General features: G+C 42.5%; 1 protein-coding gene across 4 annotated transcripts in view; it reads left to right on the forward strand.

The window, feature by feature from the left end:
* Nucleotides 1-4,482: 4,482 nt before the first annotated feature.
* Nucleotides 4,483-19,547, forward strand: part of BRCA1 (BRCA1 DNA repair associated) — a 120,979-nt gene continuing 105,914 nt past the window's right edge. For 2 of the 4 annotated variants that reach the window (XR_004536763.1, XM_033918009.1), the window contains exons 1-2: nt 4,483-4,745; nt 9,006-9,107. Coding sequence is in view for 3 of the 4 variants with exons in the window: in XM_033918009.1 (XP_033773900.1) it covers nt 9,028-9,107 (80 nt within the window). In the remaining variant the exon portion in view is untranslated. Of the gene's footprint in view, nt 4,746-6,355; nt 6,418-9,005; nt 9,108-19,547 lie in introns of those variants that run through there. The other 2 variants (XM_033918007.1, XM_033918008.1) reach the window with 2 other exon arrangements.

A 19,547-nucleotide genomic window follows, 5' to 3' on the forward strand; every position in this document is an offset into this window, starting at 1 on the left:
TTGTACTTTTGGATAAGCGTTTAATCAAAACTTAAATTATGAAACTACCTGGGAGGAAGACAAGAAATGACATGGGAGCAAGACAAGATCAGCATCTGATACAATCACAGTGAATTAATACAAACCCCCCCCCCCCCCAAGTAAACAGCCTGTGATTACAGTTAGTTATGGATAAGGATTCTGATGTACAGGTGGGGATCATGTACAGGTTTTTTTTTTTTTTTTTTTTTTTGGGGGGGGGGGAGAACGTAAGTGACACTTGGAGGAGAGCACACAGCGTTCGCCTGCTTCTAAAGTTCTTTACAGTCTTGTCCCTAAATACATAACCGATCTCTTCTCCTTCTCAGCCTGCAGACACAAGAGAAGCTCCCACTTGCACTTCGTTTCTCCCTCGGTCAGAGGTTGCAAACTAAAAAAACACTATGGACACCTTCTCTCACATCAAGCAGCTTTATGGGGTAAAGAACTAGAACAACTCCTCTCGCCCACCACGTACGAGGTGTTCAGGAAACGCCTCAAAACTCACCTGTTCCTGAAGTACCTAGATAGTTGACCCGTTCCTCCCTTTCCCCTCCTTAACGGTTCTCTGGTCATTTCCCCCACTTGTTCTCCCAACTTGTATTTCACTAATCTTTTGTAAACCGCATAGAACTTAACGGTACTGCGGTATATAAACTGTTATTTATTATTATTATTGAACAGGTATGTTTTAAACTTCATTTAAAAATGCATGTATGATGAAGAGGATTCGATGAGGAGCAGTAGCTCCTGCCAAGTGAGCTGCTTGCTAGGGTAATAATTTTGTGATTATAAGCTCTTTTAGGCCATCCTTGCAGGGAGGGATAAGAGAAAATGGAGTTGGAATGCACAAACTGGCCAGGGGAGCTAAACTTGTATACAGTAAAACCTTGGTTTGCAAGCATAATTTGTTCTGAAAATGTGCTTTTAATCCAAAACACTCATATTAATTTCCCCATAAGAAATAATGGAAACTCCAGAACCCCAAAACCTTAATACAAAATACTGTATGTACTCATATCGCAAGACCTTGTTTGTATATCAAGTTAAAATTTAATAAAATGTTTTGCTTGTCTTGCAAAACACATGCGTACCAAGTTACTTGCAATCCAAGGTTTTACTGTACTTCTAGCATGTAGTTTGGTAGGCATTACAGAAAAAGAACACAAAAACCTACAACTTATAAAACACTGCCACCAGACTAATTTTCAGGAAGAATCGATACGAGAGGGCAAGTCTCCTATTAGAACAACTGCACTGGCCACCGATGAAAAAAAAACAAATCCAATTCAAGATTGCTTTAGGAACCATGCAGGCTTTCTATGGAGCCCCGTGAAGTATTTTTGTGCGGCCCTGGTCGAGGGCGATGCAGTGTTTTTCTCTGCTGCCCCTGGGTGTTTACCGTCTTGCTGCAGCATTTGCACGTTTGCAGAAATTTTTTTTTTCGGCCAAAAGGTTGGACACCCCTGGAATAGAGTATAATTCATTCTGAGTGACTTGAGGAAATCTCCAGGGGACAATCTAGGTGATCATGTGGAAGGAGGAGGCATTGATTTAGAAAATTTGTCAGCACTATTGGAAGAGTCTTTTAGAGGCCACTGAAAGACAAACATTGGTAGCTTTGTTTGTGTCTGAGCAAGACTTAAATATGGTCAGAAGACTTTTATTAGGGCTGCAGGAAGATTAAAAATGTGAATCGTGATTTTTTTTCTCCCAGCCCTTACTAATGGTACTTTTTTGAGATGGGGAAAGAGTGGGCTGCTTTATACCCTTGACCAATTTTGGGAAGAGGGACGGGTGGTTTCTTTTCAACATTTACAAGATGGAGTATGGCTTGTTGCCTCCTGATTCTTTTTGTTATACTCAATTATGCACTTTTTTACATCGCTATGCAGTCGATGATTTAGTTTTGGTTGAAACTAACCTGGAAAGAGCACTGCATAGGGGTCCTAGTAGAGGTGTGATTTCTCAAATTTATTTGGCTTTGCTGTCTTATGGAGATCCCATTTCTACTTATATACGACGGTGGGAGAGATCTTCACATCACATTCATGGCAACGTAGTATTTCTTCATTGCTTTGTGTATCGACGGTGCTTTGTGAGAAAATGGCCACAAGATGCTCTTTTGCTGGTATTATACCCCAGCTCGCATACAAGCTTGTTTTGGGCTGGGCACTGGGGCTTGTTGGTGTGAATGTGTTGGGGAGGGTGATATGCTGCATATTTGGTGGACCTGCCCTAAGATAAGGGGATTTTGGAAGTCAGTTTATGCTTTGGTTTCTCAGATTTTGGGGACTTCTCACCTTGAATGGCCAGAGCATTGTCTTTTGCATATTTGTCCATCTAGGGTACTACCCTGGGTCCATCGACTGGTGTCCCACGTTTTTATAGCAGCACGATTGGTATTGGCTTGAGCCTGGAGGTCTCTCTCTGCCCCATCTATAGAGGCTGTTCTTCATAAAATTGATTATATTTTTTTGATGACTAAATTGACAGCAGTGAAGTCTGGTTGTCTAGCCTTTTCATAAAATCTGGGATCCCTATATTACCTGGAAATCTGGTGTTTAGGATTTTTTTTTTCTTTTTGAGGTTGCTGTTCTTGTTTTGGACCCCTGGGAATTCTTGGGTTGGATTGGGATTAGTCATTGCTTTTGTGTAATTGTATTTCAGCTGTTCTGAGCTGCAAATGTTTGTATTAAGCTTTTGCCTTTTTTTTTTTTGTAGCAATTGTGTTACTTTGTGTTATTTCAATAAAGAAAACTTAAAAAAAGAAAAAAGAAAATGTGAATCGTGATGAATAGGTAAGATAGTTTAAAAGAAAATACAACAATTCCTGCAATCAAGCATAAACCATTTATTGTAGTTTCAAACATTAACTTAATATTAAACATTAACAGTTTGACTGAATATTATTCCTGATATGTTTTCTATTTGTGCCCCTGTCGGTCTGGAATAAACTGAGTCTGTCCACCATTCGCCTTATTCAAATGTAGGCTGAAAACCCACCTTTTTGAGAGCCTTCAACTCGTAACCCTACTCCCTTCTGCTCACCACCCTAGCTAGCAGTTTAACCATTACATTACATTCGTGATTTCTATTCCGCTTGTGCTATCCCTTTCTTATCTCTTCCCTGTCACACCCATTGCTGTGCACCATCTCATCCCTCTCCAATGGTCAGATATCTATCTTCCCCCTTCATATGGTCTGGCATCTCTCTCTCTCCTTCCCTCCCTCTTCCCGAGGTCTAACATCTCTCTCATCTCCTTTTTGTGGTCTGGCATCTCTCTCCCCTCCTTCCTTTCCATTCTGTGGTCTGGCATATCTCTCTCTCTCTCATGCCAGTGGTTTGACATCTCTCCCTTCTTTGAGTCATCTCTCCTCCCTCCCAGTGTAACAATTCTCCCTTTCCCCATATATATCATCTCTTTTCACACCACACCACACATCTATGTGCAACAATTCTCCGTTCCTTTTCCCTCCCCCACCGGCAGCATTTATTTCGCTCCCTTCCCAACCCTCTCCCAATATGTGCAGTATCTGTCTTTCCCAGCCTCCTGAGCATATGTCCTCTTTGCCTTCCCAACTCCTTACCCCCTGCACCCAGCCCTCTTCCCTCCCACCTCCCAGGCTCTGCAGTGTACACCTACCTCCTCTCGGTTGGTGGCAGTTGATTTCTGCTGCCGCTGAGTGGCAACCAGCAGGCGCGTGCTTTGGCGCTGTCTGCACGGTGCCCAGTGGCTTCTTCAACTGGCTCCCACAAATTCTTGTGATTCACAGGAGCCAGTCAAGCTGCTGAGTGCCGAGCAGGCTGGTTGCTGCTTAGTGGCAGAAGAAATCAGCTGCCACTGACCGGGTTAGCAGTGAGCAGGACTGGACTATCAGTGATCAAATTTTTGGGGAGGCCATGGCCCCTGCGCCCCCCCCCCCCCTGCACCTTTGAATTAGAGGCATTTCCAGTGGCAATTGTTTGGGCTACTTTTTTGCTTGAGTTTGGTTGGAAATTTTTTCTTACCATCTGGCAACTCTGCTTGGATTGGTTAAAAGTCACAATGGTCTGACCCAGAAAAGCTATTCTCATCTTCTAAGATGTATATTTCCCAAAGCTGAATTCCAAAATAAAAAGACTTTTATTCAACTTTGTTGTCTGAGCGTTTTATTTTTCTATTGGCTTTGAGGCCAGTCTCTTGTCAGCCCATCAATCCTCCCCTCATCCGGTTTCCCCCTCCGCCAGCGGTCCTGTATCCTTCTCTCCCTCTCCCCAGCCTTTGCTCCATGCTTTCTCCACCGTCCTCCCAGATTTCCGCGGCAGCCATGGCAACCAGCTCAGCGCGCTCGACCCCGGGGCTCGTCCAACCTCCTGCCTGATGCAACTTCCGGTGGGCGGGGCGCGGCAGATGGAAGGCCTGCGCAGGGCGGAGGCAATTGGCCCCGACCTGAGAGCGTCCCGCCCGTCACTCCTCTTGCTCTGCCTTTCCCAAAGCGTCACCGCCCGCAGAGCATTGTGGGTGTTGCAGGAGGGCGCCTTCCCTGCTCCGTCCGACTCCGCCCTTGCCTGCTCGCGTTTGGACCACCATTCCCAGCGGCCGCCGCGGCTCGGCTCGAGAGCGGCTGGAGTTGGTTGGTTTGGCTGCGCCGCCCAGTTTTGGTTTTGGCGGGTGTTCTCACGTTCTCTTTTCTGTGCGTGTATTTCCCCGGAGGTTACGGATATTTAAACTGAGGGCCTGGAGGTAAGAGGTGGACGGGTGGCTTCAGGGGAAGGGAAGGGGGAGGGAGGGGGGGGGGGGCAAAGAAAGTTCTAGTTAGCTGGGCGCGTTCTCGTTTTGTGCGGCGTCCCTGGAGGCCAAATGCGTGTTACAGTAGCTTTTGTTTATGTTTGTTTAAGATTGGATCAACAGCTCCTGCATTTTACTGACCTAAGCGGTTTACAATGTATCAAACAAAAATGAAAAAACTCCCCTGAAGGCTCACAATCTAAAGAAGTAATAACAACATATAATACATTTCCAAGATCAAAAAAAATCAAAGAAATAATAAACTCAGCAGTCTGACTTTACAATTACTTATGCTCACTAATACTTATGGGGAATTTAGGAAACACCTAAAAACATACCTGGTCCTGAAGTATTTAGGCAACTAACCTGGACAATCTTAGTCCACAATAACTGACCTCTAGAGCTGTTAATCACTAGCTCTTAACTTTGTTAATTCTACTCAATTTGTAGCACCAACCGCATAGAACTTCACGGTCCTGCGGTAAAGAATAGCCTTACTGGGTCAGGCCAGAGGTCCATCAAGCCCAGTAGCCTGTCCTCACGGTGGCCAATCCAGGTCCCTAGTACCTGGCCAAACCCCAAGAAGTAGCAACATTCCATGCTACAGATCCAGGGCAAGCAGTTTGTTTTGTTTCTTTGACAGGCTTTGAGGCGTCATCTCCCTCCCTCCCGGCAAATACATTTTCCAACTTAATAACATTTTTGGGGGAATAGCATTCCTTAGGTTAGGAAGAAGGTTCTGACCAGAAATAGGTAAAAGTCAGACTCTGTGGTCCCTATGTTTTCTACCTTAAATGGTGCGGGAGCTGCACCCGATCCTTTTTTCCGCTCTTTAAGTTGAAAATATAGAAACTGGCTTTATTTTCTTCTCTTTGGAATCCTATGCTTTCAACTTAAAAAGCAACTAGAGGATCCAGCATAGCTTGTGAGATCAACTTCCTATGGAGAAGGGAGACAGATCTAGAGAATGATACAGTGACAGAATTTGTCCTAGTCCCTGGCCCTGTGGATAACTGCAGGAAACCATCCCCATTTCATTTTTGAAGGAGGGAGATAAAAATCATATGAATGGGCACAATCACTGACCCTCAAGACTTGCATTGAAGAATGATGGTGAAGAACAGGGGTGGGCAACAAAGTCAGGGTTTCAGGATTTCCCCTATGAATATGCATGAGATCTATTTGCAGGCACTGCCTCCATTGTATGCAAATGGATCTCATGCATATTCATTGGGGAAATCCTAAAATCCCGACTGAATTGCAGCCCTCGTTGCCCACCCCTGGTGTACAAGGACTGAGATTGAGATAGACACTAAAGAATGACATGGGATGGTTTTCTGCAGTTATCCATATGACAGGGACAAATTCTGTACCTGTATCATTCTTTAGGATCCTCCAGCTTATATGCTAGAGCTGTGGTCGCAGGACTGGGTAAAAGGTAGATGTGTGTGAGAGAGAGTCTGGAGGTTCTGGTGTTTACCCAGCCAGATGGTTACCTGGATCCACTGCATCCCCAGATTTTCTTATTCTGCCCCTGAGTGTCATTTTTTTTTTTCCCTTCAGATTAATGGATCCAAACATCTTCTCTATATCCTGCCTGAGCTTGCCTTTGAACAGCATCAAGCAGGTTAGGGCAGAATCTCTGGATACAATTTTAATGTGAAGAAGAAAAATTCTGAAGTTCCAGAGCAGAATGGGGATTGGCTGAGACATAGCAGCAGAAGATCTAGGGATGTGGCTGACTGAGTAAAAGCTGGATCATCCAATTTTAGACCAAGGCAGCAGTGAATCGGGGATGTGATCGACTGAATAAAGCTCTGGTGGTTTTTAAGTCGCTAAATATAGCATCCAGAAGATCCAGCTTTTACCCAGACCCATTTTTATTTCTATTTCTAGTGGGCTAACATGGTATCCACTCTGCTTTTCTGACAAATCATGCACGCTAGTTGCTATCTATTCCTCACTGTCACCTCTCCCCCTTGTAATCTGTGCTGCGCAACTCATCTACTAACCTCATTACGCTCATGTCATCCCTCTCCTTAAGTCACTTCACTGGCTCCCTATCTGCCATCGCATACAGTTCAAGATCTTATTGCTGACCTACAAGTGGGTTCATTCTGCTGCCCCTCAATATCTCTCCTCACTTCTCTCTCCTTATACACCACCCAGAGAACTCCGTTCCTCAGATAAGCCGCACTTAGTTGTACCCTTTTCCTCCACTGCCAATTCCAGACTCCGTTCCTTTCATCTAGTTGCCCCCTATGCCTGGAATAAATTACTTGAGTTTGTCCGTCAAGCCCCTTCTCTTATCTTGTTTAAAAGCAGACTGAAAACCCACCTTTTTGATATAGCCTTCAATCCATAACTCTACTCCCCACTGCCCTCCAACCCAGCCCACTGATTAACCGTTCCTCTTAACTGTATCTATGACATCCTGTTTGTCTGTCTTGTCTGTTTAGATTATAAGCTCTTTGAAGCAAAGACTGTCTTCTTCTTGACCTGTACAGCGCTGCATGCATCTGGTAGTGCTATAGAAATAATTAATAGTAGTAGTAGTGCCAGATAATATATTTTTATGGCTCTTAATAAGTTAACAAGTTCAGGTTTTTGTTCAGTCCTTTTCTTGTCTAATACTGAACAAAGATTTATGTAATCAATTCACCCTTCTTCTCTTAAATGCTTCTACAAAATATGCCCCCCCTTTTTACAAAACCGCAATAGCGGTTTTTAGTGCAGGCTGGCACGCTGAATGCTCATAGAACTCTGAGTGTCGGGAGCAGCGCAGAGCATTCAGTGTGCCTGCCTGCACTAAAAACCGCTCTCGTGGTTTTGTAAAAGGGGAGGGGGATAGTTAGATGACAATGACAATTATTACATAGGTGCAGCACAACAAAGAAAAATGGGGGAGACCCAATGATCCAGTGAAAACAATCCACTGATGAAAACAACAAAAACTGGGGATACAGATGTTCTGGAGATAATTTATTAAACACTGACATATAAAACCATGAAAATTCAATTAAAAAGCACAGTGATAAAAATCCAACCGGACCCTATACGGTCCGTGTTTTGGCGAACACGCCTTCCTCAGGGGTCCAATGGTTTGCAAAGAATTGGACTGAAAACAGTCTATTGTCTTTAAACATGTGAGCGAAGAACACCGCAGACAAGCTGAAGGAGCAAAAAAAATGCTAGCATTAACTTGGTTCCATCCATTCTTTTCAGAGCTACTTCTGCTGTAAAATTATTATGTTAATCAGGTTTTCTATTCCGTCAGGGTCGGGTCAAAAGCGCGCAGACAACTGAGCGCAACGTGGAGGTGCGTGCCGAAGAAAATGACTGTTTTAAAGGGCTCCGACGGGGGTGTGTGTGGGGGGAACCCCCCCACTTTACTTTATACAGATCGCGCCGCATTGTGGGGGATTCGGGGGGTTGTAACCCCCCACATTTTACTGAAAACTTCACTTTTTCCCTAAAAAAACAGGGAAACAGTTAAGTTTCCAGTATAATGAGGATGGTTACAACCCCCCAAACCCCCCACAATGCTGCTGCGATCTGTATTAAGTAAAGTGGGGGGGGGTTTCCCCAACAAAACCCCCTGTCGGAGCCCCTAAAAACACTCTTTTTCTTCGGCGCGCACTTCTGTCTTGCGCTCAGTTGTCGGCGCGGCTTTTGTCTTCGGCGGTTTTGTCTATGAACCATTCCATCTTTACCTTTTCATTTCAGTATGGTCCCATCCTGCGTGGGTTCCATTACCAACTGCTGGAACAGTTCTCCTTGTAGAAAATTCAGAATCTCTCTACTTCTAGAAGACCCCGCAACAGGAAAACCTCAATCAACATCTGGCATGTTAAAATCACCTATTAGTAATACGTCCCCTATTAGAGCTATATATTGAATGTCAACTATTAAATCTCAGTCCACTTCTTCTGTTTGTGAAGGAGGTCTGTATATCAACATATAAATGTAGATATATTTTCCATTAAAACCAAGGAGGTTGACCCAATAACTCCACAGTAGAGAAATATAATCAAAACAAAAAAGAGAGATTTGCAGGACTTAAGGAACATTTCAGCCAGCTGTTGAGAACCTCAATGGAGGATCTTGGAGGGCATTGGAGACCACTGGACTAGATGATGATTTTTTTCCAGATTTCTGCTGAAAATTGACCTGTCTGTATAGCTCCTAACTCATTGTAATTTCTCTTGCTATTAGGTGAGAGCTAGGAGCGTTTAAAATGGCCTTTTCTACATTGGAAGTGGAAGAGGTACACAATGTACTGGCTGTTATGCAGAAGAATTTAGAGTGTCCTATATGGTAAGTCCATGGAAGAAGCATGCCTTCTCAAGGCAGACGTTATCTTCAACATTGTTTTTTCTTAAATTGGCTAGAATTGCTGACCAACTGCTCCCCCACTCTCCTACACCTTAAGTTTATTTTCCCCTAGAACAGTGGTTCTCAACCCTATTCTAGGGGACCTCCAGCCAGTTGGGTTTTCAGGATATCCCTCATGAATATGCATGAGAGAAATTTGCATATAATGGAGGAGACGGGCATGCAAATGTCTTATCATGAGGGATATCTTGAAAACCCAACTGGCTGGGGGTCCCCCAGGATTGAGATTGAGAACCACTGCCCTAGAAGGTGCCGCTTTCCACACTACAGGTGGAAAGTGGCAAAAATATGTTGAGGGAGCCAGTACTACAGCATAAGCTTTTGGGGTCTAGAAGCCAATATACTAATCAAGTACTTGACGTAGCAAAGAAGATGGAGCAAAATAATGAGAAAATAAAGCAGTTGCTTACTGTATTGTGAAATCTTTTGGAGGAGGGAGAGAACTGTCTCTCTTTGTTCTTTTCTGTGGTGCCATCTGAGAATAGTTAGTTGAAAGCTCAGCAAAACATATCCAATGTTCTTGCTCCTCTTGGGTTTTTGCCTGCAGTTCAATCCAAGTGCTATGCACAATACTATTACCCCTGGATAGGATTTAAGAGCTTATTAATTTTCTTTACCTAATATATTACATTCAGAGTCATTAAAAGAGTCATTATGACTAAAAGAAATTACTTATGTAATTGCAGAAAGTTCATAAATTGTTACAGCAGGGGCAGAGAATGAGCAGGAAACGCTCTAGCCTATGGAAACAGCTCCAACTATATTATTATGAGCCTTTAAATCATAAATACCCTTAACATTCTTTCTCTTTGATGTGACAAAGTTAATGGTCAATTAAAACCAAATCCTGTTAAAAAAAAAGCCATAAAAATTAAAGGCAAGAATGAGATCTGATGCTTTTTCTTATTTCTTTATTAAGCTCTAAATGTACTAGCATTGTTTTACGGAAGACAGGGTTATACTGCACCCATGGAGCCAGGATCACTTTTCAGAGGTTTAAAACTTTTCAAGTTTTTAATGTAGGGATAAGATCCTCTTGTAGCAAATGGCTCTCTGGAACAGAAGAGACCTGTTTTTATTGGAGCTGCCACTTCATTTTGTCATTTTTCTATTTTTCAAACCTTTGGACCATTATGCAGGAGGACTTTTACGCTTACTGGTAGTTGGCAGACACCGAGTTTCCTGGTCACCAAGTTTTCCGTGGCACTAAATAGTGCTGGTGAGAATCACTCTAATTTCTTCAGCATTATCCTTGTGCTTGGGTAGAATTAGGACGGAGCCTAACTGTAAAACATAGTAGATGACGGCAGATAAAGACCCGAATGGTCCATCCAGTCTGCCCAACCTGATTCAATTTAAATTTTTTTATTTTTTCTTCTAAGCTATTTCTGGGCAAGAATCCAAAGCTCTACCCGGTACTGTGCTTGGGTTCCTACTGCCGAAATCTCCGTCAAAACCTACTCCAGCCCATCTACACCCTCCCAGCCATTGAAGCCCTCCCCAGCCCATGGTGCTATTCAGCTACCGTCCCTTGACTTTAGGCTGCTTGCAGATCTAGCCCCATCAGTGCACAGATTCACCCCGCTTTGAAGATGTCAATTTCTTCATACACGTTTCTACTTTGTATTTTATTAAATTAAGCACGCACATCTCAAATCCATAAAAACTTGGCTCCTTTTACGAAGGTGTGCGCTAGCCAAAAAACTACCGCCTGCTCAAGAGGAGGTGGTAGCGGCTAATGGGCGCTATACCGCGTGTTAAGGCCCTAGCGCGCCTTCGTAAAAGGAGCGCCTAGATTGCATAAAAGTAGTCATTTGCTTTCCATCCACAGCCACACAGTTTTCTCAAAGCTCCTTTTTGTGTGTGAAACAAAGGAGAGACAAAGTCTAACTTCAACTCAGAAAAAAAGAAAAGCAGCAGTTAGATATTTATCTTTTATTATGATTATTATTTATGAAATTCTGTTATTACTATATGCAGTCTTTTGTTTTGTCCGTTCTTGTTATGTGTTTTTTTTTCTCCAGTGCTCGGTTACCAATAATAGACCCATTGGGTCTGGTTAAACTCTTTTTTGATTTTCGTTCTTACTAAGCCTCTGTTGCTCCCTCCCCTCCTGGTCTTCCTGCAGGTCTACCTTAGATACCTTGTGGTCCAGTGGGGAAGCGAGAAAGGAACGATCCTGCTACGCTCCTGCCCAGCAGTCTCCATAATAATATTTAAAAAATTGGCCATCATGAGTTCCCGCAGCAACCTTTGCAAGACTGCCGAGTTTCACAAGGTTAATGTAGAAACTTGCAATGGCCATTTTTTTTTTTTTTTTAAACTACGGAGACTGCCAGACAGGAGCATAGAAATATCGCTCCTGCTCTGCCTCACCGCTGGACCTCCAGGGGCCCAAGGTAGACCTGCAGGGGGACCGGGAGGGAATGGGCTGGTTAGTTGCAGAGGCATAATCTGGACTGTAAGTGTGCTTTAGCATACTGCCTGGACTGTACTAGACCTCATAGGAAATTTTCCCAGTTATATGTAGCTTTCGATCTTAACAGATTGGTGGTTCCTGTTACAAAGCTAACCATTTCCTCAGTAGCTCACTTCCGCTCTGCTTATGTTGAAGAAATCTGCAAAGCAGCCACATGGTCCTCCCATTTACTGTTTGGAACAAAATTCCAGAAGAGACAATCAATTTGGACAAGCAGTATTGCAAAATCTTTTCACTTCCTGAGAGCCAACTTCCCCTCCAGCCCTCTTTAATTTTGCCAGGCTCATGTTTATTTAACATTTAAACTCTCCTGGAGTCATGATCCTGGCAGCTAGGGAGTCCCACATGTGATAATATAATACCTACTTGTTCTCGGAGAAAACAAAGATAGTTATCTTCTGTATGGATCTACTGTATGGCAGATGTTCCCCGAGGACAGCAGGCATATATTCTCATAACCCAACAATCTCCCCTAGAAACTGATGCCGGCGAAGCCTGCCTATGCCGCCCTGCAGCCGTGTGTGTGTGGGTGGGAGCTTCTCCTCTGACAATTGTCATTTTATAAACACAAATAAAACAGAACAAAGTTCAACAAAACCCATCTCCCCTCCCTTTCACATATATCCCCTTCACTATTGTGAAAACTCAACAAACCAAATTATTACAGAATGCTACTTAGAAAAATCAAGCTAACAGAATACTTTAGTCACACATGGCAAGAATAATGTTAGGGGAGTGCAACTAGGGCAAATGCCCCCTGGTCAGAGAGAGAGCCCTAAGCCAGCTGGAAGCTAAAGAAGCACAGCCTGGACTTTGCGGTCCCCAGTTATATCTAATATCAGCTCTAGCAGGATACATATTTCAAATCTGAAATATTCTAATCACAAAATATAAAATAAATTTTTTTTTTTTTCTTTTTGTTGTCTGGTAATTTTATTCTTCAAATCACATTGGTCTCAGGCCTTGGTTTTAGGTTCCTTCTGTCTTCATCGTGGCATGGCTGGCTCCTGAAGGTAAAATAGGCGCAAGAGGAGCTGGGGAGAAGATGCCGAGTCTGACACAAGCGCAATTTTTTTTACCACAGGAGTAAGACTTTTCACCGCTCCTACGGGGCAGTAAAAGGTCTTGTCCCAATTCCCGTGGGGCGGTGAAGGGTCTTGTCCCCATTCCTGCGGTAAACCAGTTGCAAATGTCTCCATTCCTGCGGATTTACTGCGGTGACCCACGGTTTACCGTGGTAAATGGTCCCCGTGTCATTCTCTACTGTACATATATTGGCTTAGAGTATTTCTTGGGGTAAAGTCAGACTGTAGGTATATATAGTGAATAGAATCCAACGATGCTCAAGGTATAGGACTTGACCAGAATTAGTGATATTAGTAATGGACATCACTGTCAGTGTTTGCAGCAATACACACTTGTAACAGTGGGTCCAAGCTCTCTTCCATGTGTGTGCAGGGAGATGTGATTTTACCCAAGGCTACCGTGTGCAACTGCATAGTGATGCAACTGGAACTCGGAGCCTGCTCTTGGCTCCACTTAACCAAGGTGAAAAAGCAGTCAGGGCTAATGTTTTCTGGCCCTACACTAGGCATCTCCTCATTAACTGATTTAAATCCTCACTTTCTGCCACAGTATTTCATTTCCTTGCTAATAGGATTGTTCAGGTGCCTCGCTGTGGTATAAATCTCACCAGGAGACTCTGACTCGAGGTTGTAAATCTGGCCTAACGGAGTTTATGTACAAGACAAATGGCACTGGAGTACCTTCTCTTAGACAAATATAGCGGTGGCATGTGGTTATGAAATGCTTTTTAGTGCCAGCTTTTTGGTGGGAGGCAGAGATATCTGTATTTAGTGGAGTATGTTTTTCAGTGTTCAAGATAGAAATGAAAATCATTTGTTGATGTAGTGTTCATTCTGTCAATTAATGGCTTCATTCAGGCTTCTGGTTCTCTTGGATATTTGAAGCTAAGCATAGTTGAAACCAATGGTGCTTAGTTGGGATTTTTACCAGTCATTTGGATAGTTTCAGAAAGTGCTGTATATGGTTTCTGGGGCCGAAATGAGAAGCTGTTCTCTGGAACAGTGGCACTGAGCTGGTATATCGGCATGATGTAAGGGATTGCCATTAAGACAGCATCTTCAGCAATGTAAGATGTTACACTGAGAGTCCATCTACTCTTTGAATATATATTTCTTTTTTTAAAGATTTCTTTTATTGAAGATTTTCATATATACCATATACAGTAACCATAGCATTTTTTTAAAAATACACTTGGTATACTTGCTCAGTCTACTCTTTGGATATTAAAGATCTTATTACTTTCCTCCCCCACCACCGAAGCAGGACTTTAGGGAATTAGGTATGTCTGTCCTGGAGATCAGACAGTTTGGGCTAGATTCACTAAGCTCACCGATCGTCTACCGATGGTTTTGCGATCGTTTCCCGACTCGATTCACTACACAGCTGTGCGATCAATCTCCAATCCGATCCGCAAAAGAGGGGAAATGGCATGCATAAGTAGGAAGGCAGCCATTCACTGAACTGAAGAAGGAATACCGATTGGACTTTCCGATCAGAAAAGAAGCGACTGCTGAGGACCAGTCACTTACTGTCCCTGCCGACTCTGCTCCCTGCCGCCCTGAAATCCTGCATATGTGGAAGAAAACTTTACTGAATAAAACCCAACATTTGCCTTTAATTTTCATTATAGTCTTGTATGCAGTTTAAGACAATAATAATGAAGAAATGGAATGAAATAGTAATCAAATCTCCCTGCCTCTCTGTGAGCCCGTGGTTTTAACCCATGGGCTTAAAGTGGGGCTGTACTACGGCGTTGTTCCAGTCTAGCTGCAAAGCATTGAAATGATTCCTCTGAAGTCCACTGGGCCAGCGAGTGCAGCCACCCCTCCCCCTTTCATTTTGACCTCAAGCATGCGTGGATCACATCTATAGGCAAAGAGGATGGTCTGCGCATGCGTCTGGATCGCTCTGCAGCGATCCATAGGGTCGCTGTGGGGCGTGCATCCGATCACTTCATTTGCATGAGGAATCCGTAGTGAATCGGTCACCCAGCAAGACTCGCCCACGGATCGCCCAGATCGGTGAGCTTAGTGAATCTAGTCCTTTGTCTTTTAGCAGCAGCTGCAGCAGCAGCTGCTCTAGAGGTCTTTCTAAAGCCCAGAAAAGAAAGGAGATCAGGGTTGGAGAAAGCCTGATGACGTTTCTAGTCTTTAGTCATTCCGAGCTAGGAAGGCAGTTTGGCAGCTGGATTTGACAAAAATAAAAGGCAAACTGCTAGAAGCGGTTTGAGAAAATCAGGGCTGGAACAACGTACTAGCTGAGGGTTTTACTTTGCTGCTATTAATGGGAACTGAGGAAGCAGGTTTGGTAATGGCCGATTGAGAATGGTAAGGCAGAGTGTCGCTGTTAGAAGGTCAAATTGGCTCATATGTTGGAATTCTGCTTACTGAAATTGGGATTTTAAGGAGGTAATTTTATAACGGAGCACTTTGAAAATTTTCAAAAAACCACAATGATGTTGGCTAAGTGTAGTGGAGATATAATGCATTAGTGTTGATTGTTTAAACAAATATACTGCAGTTATCAGGTTTGCTGATAAAGGTCCCATCCCAAAAGAGTTTACTAGGAAGGATCCCTTGGTTATACTCCCTAGCTAAGTGATTTGGGGAGAAAAAACTAAACTAAACCTTAAGCTTATATACCGCATCTTCTCTGTAAGAATAGAGCTCGACACGGTTAACAGAAAATTAAAGAAAAAAAAAAATAGGGTTAATTTAGAAGGAAACGAAGATCACAATTTTGAAAAAAGCCAAGTTTTCAGATGTTTACAGAATAGTTGAAGAGTGCCCAGATCACGGAACTGGACAGGAAAATTATTCCAAAGCTCAGTAATTTTTAAAAGATGAAACTTCCCTAGTTTTCCAGTATAAAGGACGCTTTTCTGCATAGGAAAGGATAATTTAAGTTTTTGAGTAGGTCTGGTAATCTCAGATCTTGCAGAATTCCAAAATAGCGGAAGTAAGGAAGGAAAAATGCCATACAAGATCTTAAATGTAAAGCAAGCACATTTGAAATAGACTCTAGAAATAATTGGAAGCCAGTGAAGTTTTAGCCCTTTTCTGCCGTCATCTTCTATGTTTCTATGAATTTACTTTTTGCAAAGATCAGCCTAGCCGCAGTATTCTGGGTCAGCTGAAGTCTTTGAAGACTTTTCTTAGTCAGGCTTAAGAAGACCGCATTACAATAATCCAACCTCGAAAGAAGAATTGATTGAACAAGAACAGAAAAATGTTGTTGATGGAAGCAGGATCTCACTTTCCCCAACATATGGAGACTTAAAAAAACATTTTTTCACCAAAGAATTAAGATGGTTATTGAAAGAAAGTGTTGAATCTAAAATGATACCCAGGGATGTACTGAGGCTTGAGTCTGTCCAGCGAATGGCCACCCGGATGGTCTCGGGACTCAAGGATCTCCCGTACGAGGAACGGCTGGATAAATTACGGCTATACTCACTCGAGGAACGCAGAGAGAGGGGAGACATGATCGAGACGTTCAAATACCTCACGGGCCGTATCGAGGTAGAAGAAGATATCTTCTTTTTCAAAGGTCCAACGGCAACAAGAGGACATCCATGGAAAATCAGGGGCGGGAAATTGCACGGCGACACCAGGAAATACTTTTTCACCGAAAGAGTGGTTGATCGCTGGAATAGACTTCCACTTCAGGTGATCGAAGCAAACAGCGTGCCTGATTTTAAGAAGAAATGGGATCGTCACATGAGATCTCTGCACAGAGTTAAATAGGGGAGGGTCATTAGGGTGGGCAGACTAGATGGGCCGTCTTTTTCTATGTTTCTATGACTTTACTTGAGAATTCAATCGATAGTGAAAATCCTGAATGCAATAGAATAAACAGAGGTAGCTGATCTAATGAAATGACATTGTGAATCGTCCGTTATCTATGAATCTGACATGCAGAAATGGCAACGCTGTGCCTGTAAGAGTGACTGGAACCAGCAACTTTGACTCTAGTCTAGTGGTTTGATGGTCCTGTCATTTCCACCATTTCCTGAGCTTTCACTGGGGCTGGTGTTTTCAGAGGGACGCTCTGACTTTACTGCTCTTTCTTTTATGACTTTCTGGCTCTATCTTGGAATGCCCGGCATGGCACAAAAGCTTGCAGCCTTCATTTCTACCTCACTGCTAACTTGCTAAATGGCACAGAATTAATATTGGCTGTAGCTATGTTGATCTTTTAAGAAAGAGAACTCTGGTTTAGGACCAGGAGTGAAGCACAATTTTGAAAATTAGGAGCATGAATGTGTTATTACCAGGCCCATTCATGTCTAACTTAAAAAAAAAAATTGTCGTCTTTATGGCTATAATCTGTCAAAACAAGAGGAGTTTTGTAGCTTGCACAGTAGAAAACTAACCTTTGTTTTGGTTCTATTCTGTCCTCGCTGAATGTAATGACATACTATTAGAGTGCCAAACCCAAATTTAACTAGATATGAGACACATTTGCTCATTAGCTTCCACAGCATTATTGAGCAAGTAACAGGAGCTGTAAACATATGGCTTATCGGAAAATGAAACAGAACAAAGATTAGCTGTCACGGTGTGTCTGGAGTTGAACAGCTGTTATGAGCCTTTAAACTGTTTCTGCTGATTTGTACTGGGGGGAAAAAGCAATAGTTTTTAAGGCTTTGAAAAGTTAGACAGGAGATATTAGAGTGCAGGCTCTGTGTAAAGGACTTTCTTTTCCCTTACCTAAATCAATATCCAAGCATATTTGGTGGCTTGCCCAGTCAGATCAAAGGTTACAAATATTGTCATGTGGTTTTTAAATAAGCAAAATTGCGGTAGATGTTAATGCAGTTTCCTGTTAGGCCAGTTGATGGCAGCACAACACATGAACCAACCAAGCCTGTGGGACTGATTACAGAACAAATTAATGTAGAGACGGGACAGGTCCTCTAATTTAATTTAATCTAATACAAGGTTTTTGAATCGCTCTAATACCATTTAGTTCAAGGTGATTTACATCAGAAAGAAGCCATAATAATTCCGTGGGAAGATACAATTCTTTGGATAAAAAGATATCCTTACTATCTGACTTTCATGCTGTTCTACAAGCAATGATCTAGTCGCGTCTGGACTACTGCAATGTCCTGTACCTGGGAATAACTAAGACTGGGTGCAGAATGCTGCGTCTAGATTGATAACTGGAACAGCAAGATATGAGCATTTTACTCCGTTGTATTTAGAATTCAATACAAAGCAATTATGTTATATCATCAATTTTTTTTGATACGATTCCTGAATTTTTTTAAAGGTTTGATGTCTGAGTATCAACCATTAACATCATTGCGCTCTGAAAGTTCAGCATTGCTGAAAACGAAGGCTAACCCTAAATATGTGGAACTGGATGCCATGACTTTTACATGTGCAGGGATTAAGTTGTGGAATAGCCTGGTTGGTCAAATCCAAAAATGTAGAGATAAGAGCTCATTTAGGAAAATGCTGAAAACGTAATTATTTTTAGATGCTTTTCGTTGAGAAATTGATTTTATGTAAGGATTGAATCTTTGTTTTGTTCTAACCTTGTTCTGAATTTTATAATATTTTATGTATGTAATTATTTGTAAACTGTTTTGGAATAAAATTGTATATAAATTTTAAAAATAAATAAATAAATTCTTTAGATAAAAATGCTAACTTTACAATCTACAAATACCAAATTGTTTTAAGCATTTTACAAAATCTCCAGTAACTAATTTCTGTCATTATTTGCCTAGATAAATCATTCCAAACAGCAGTAGCAGCCTATGTAAAAGAGGAGTTAAATGGACATTTAAAATGTATACCTCTAAAAGGGGGAAACTGCAATAAAAATGTACTAAATCCATTAATTGAATGATGCAAACGTGAAAAGAACTCAGTGAGATGATCGGAAGCCTCTGTCTGTATAATATGATGAATCAAACAGTTTTAAACTCTATACGTTACACTCTGGGGAAGGAGGAGAGGGCAGAGTGAAAAGTTGGACTCATGGAGGGGGAGAGGGAAGGAGGCAAGGAGGACTAGAGGAGAAGCATGCAGGAGGAAGAGAGAAAAAATGTTGGACTGGTGGAAAGGAGGGAGAAATGTTGGACTGGGAAGGGGGCAGAAAAGGGAAAAGGAGATGGGGGCCAAAAAAAAGGAAGGGAAATAGAAATGTTACACTGGGGAGGAGAGATGATTAAAGGAAGGGAAAGATATCAGACCAGAGAATAGAAGGGAAGGAGGGGAGTCTGGTAGCGCTATAGAAATAATAATAGTACTAGTAAAGAGAGATTATGGGAAAGAGAGGAGAGAGATAGATGCCAGACTGGGAAGGGGGAAAGTAAGGAGAGAGATGTCGTCGGAGTCGGACCACTGGGGGGGAAGGAGAGAGAGATAGGAAGGGAAGATGTAAGAAGAAAGCAGAAAAATGGAAATATTGAATGTTAAGTTAATGCCAAAGATGAATGCAAGGCAGAAAGTGAAGACGGAGAGAAAAACAGTCAATGGATAAGAAGGCCCTGGAAACATAGTTAAAAGCACAGAAAAATAAAGTTACCAGACAACAAAGGTTTTGAGAATTTATATCTGCTATGTATATTGTGTATATATGAAAAATGAATGGAAAAAAATTACATTACAATTAGTAAAGGGGATGGGAACTGGGGAAGAGCTTAGGTGGTGCAGCTTGGGAGGTCTGTGGTTGGGGGTACTCAGTTGATATTTGTTAGACTTCCCTGCTGGCACGCCCTACTGGCATTTCAGGGCCTGTCTGGAGGGCCTCTGCGCATGCGTGGATGTCAGCGTGATGAT

This window comes from Geotrypetes seraphini, chromosome 13 (assembly GCF_902459505.1).
Source record: "Geotrypetes seraphini chromosome 13, aGeoSer1.1, whole genome shotgun sequence".
In the NCBI taxonomy this organism is placed as follows: Eukaryota; Metazoa; Chordata; class Amphibia; order Gymnophiona; family Dermophiidae; genus Geotrypetes; species Geotrypetes seraphini.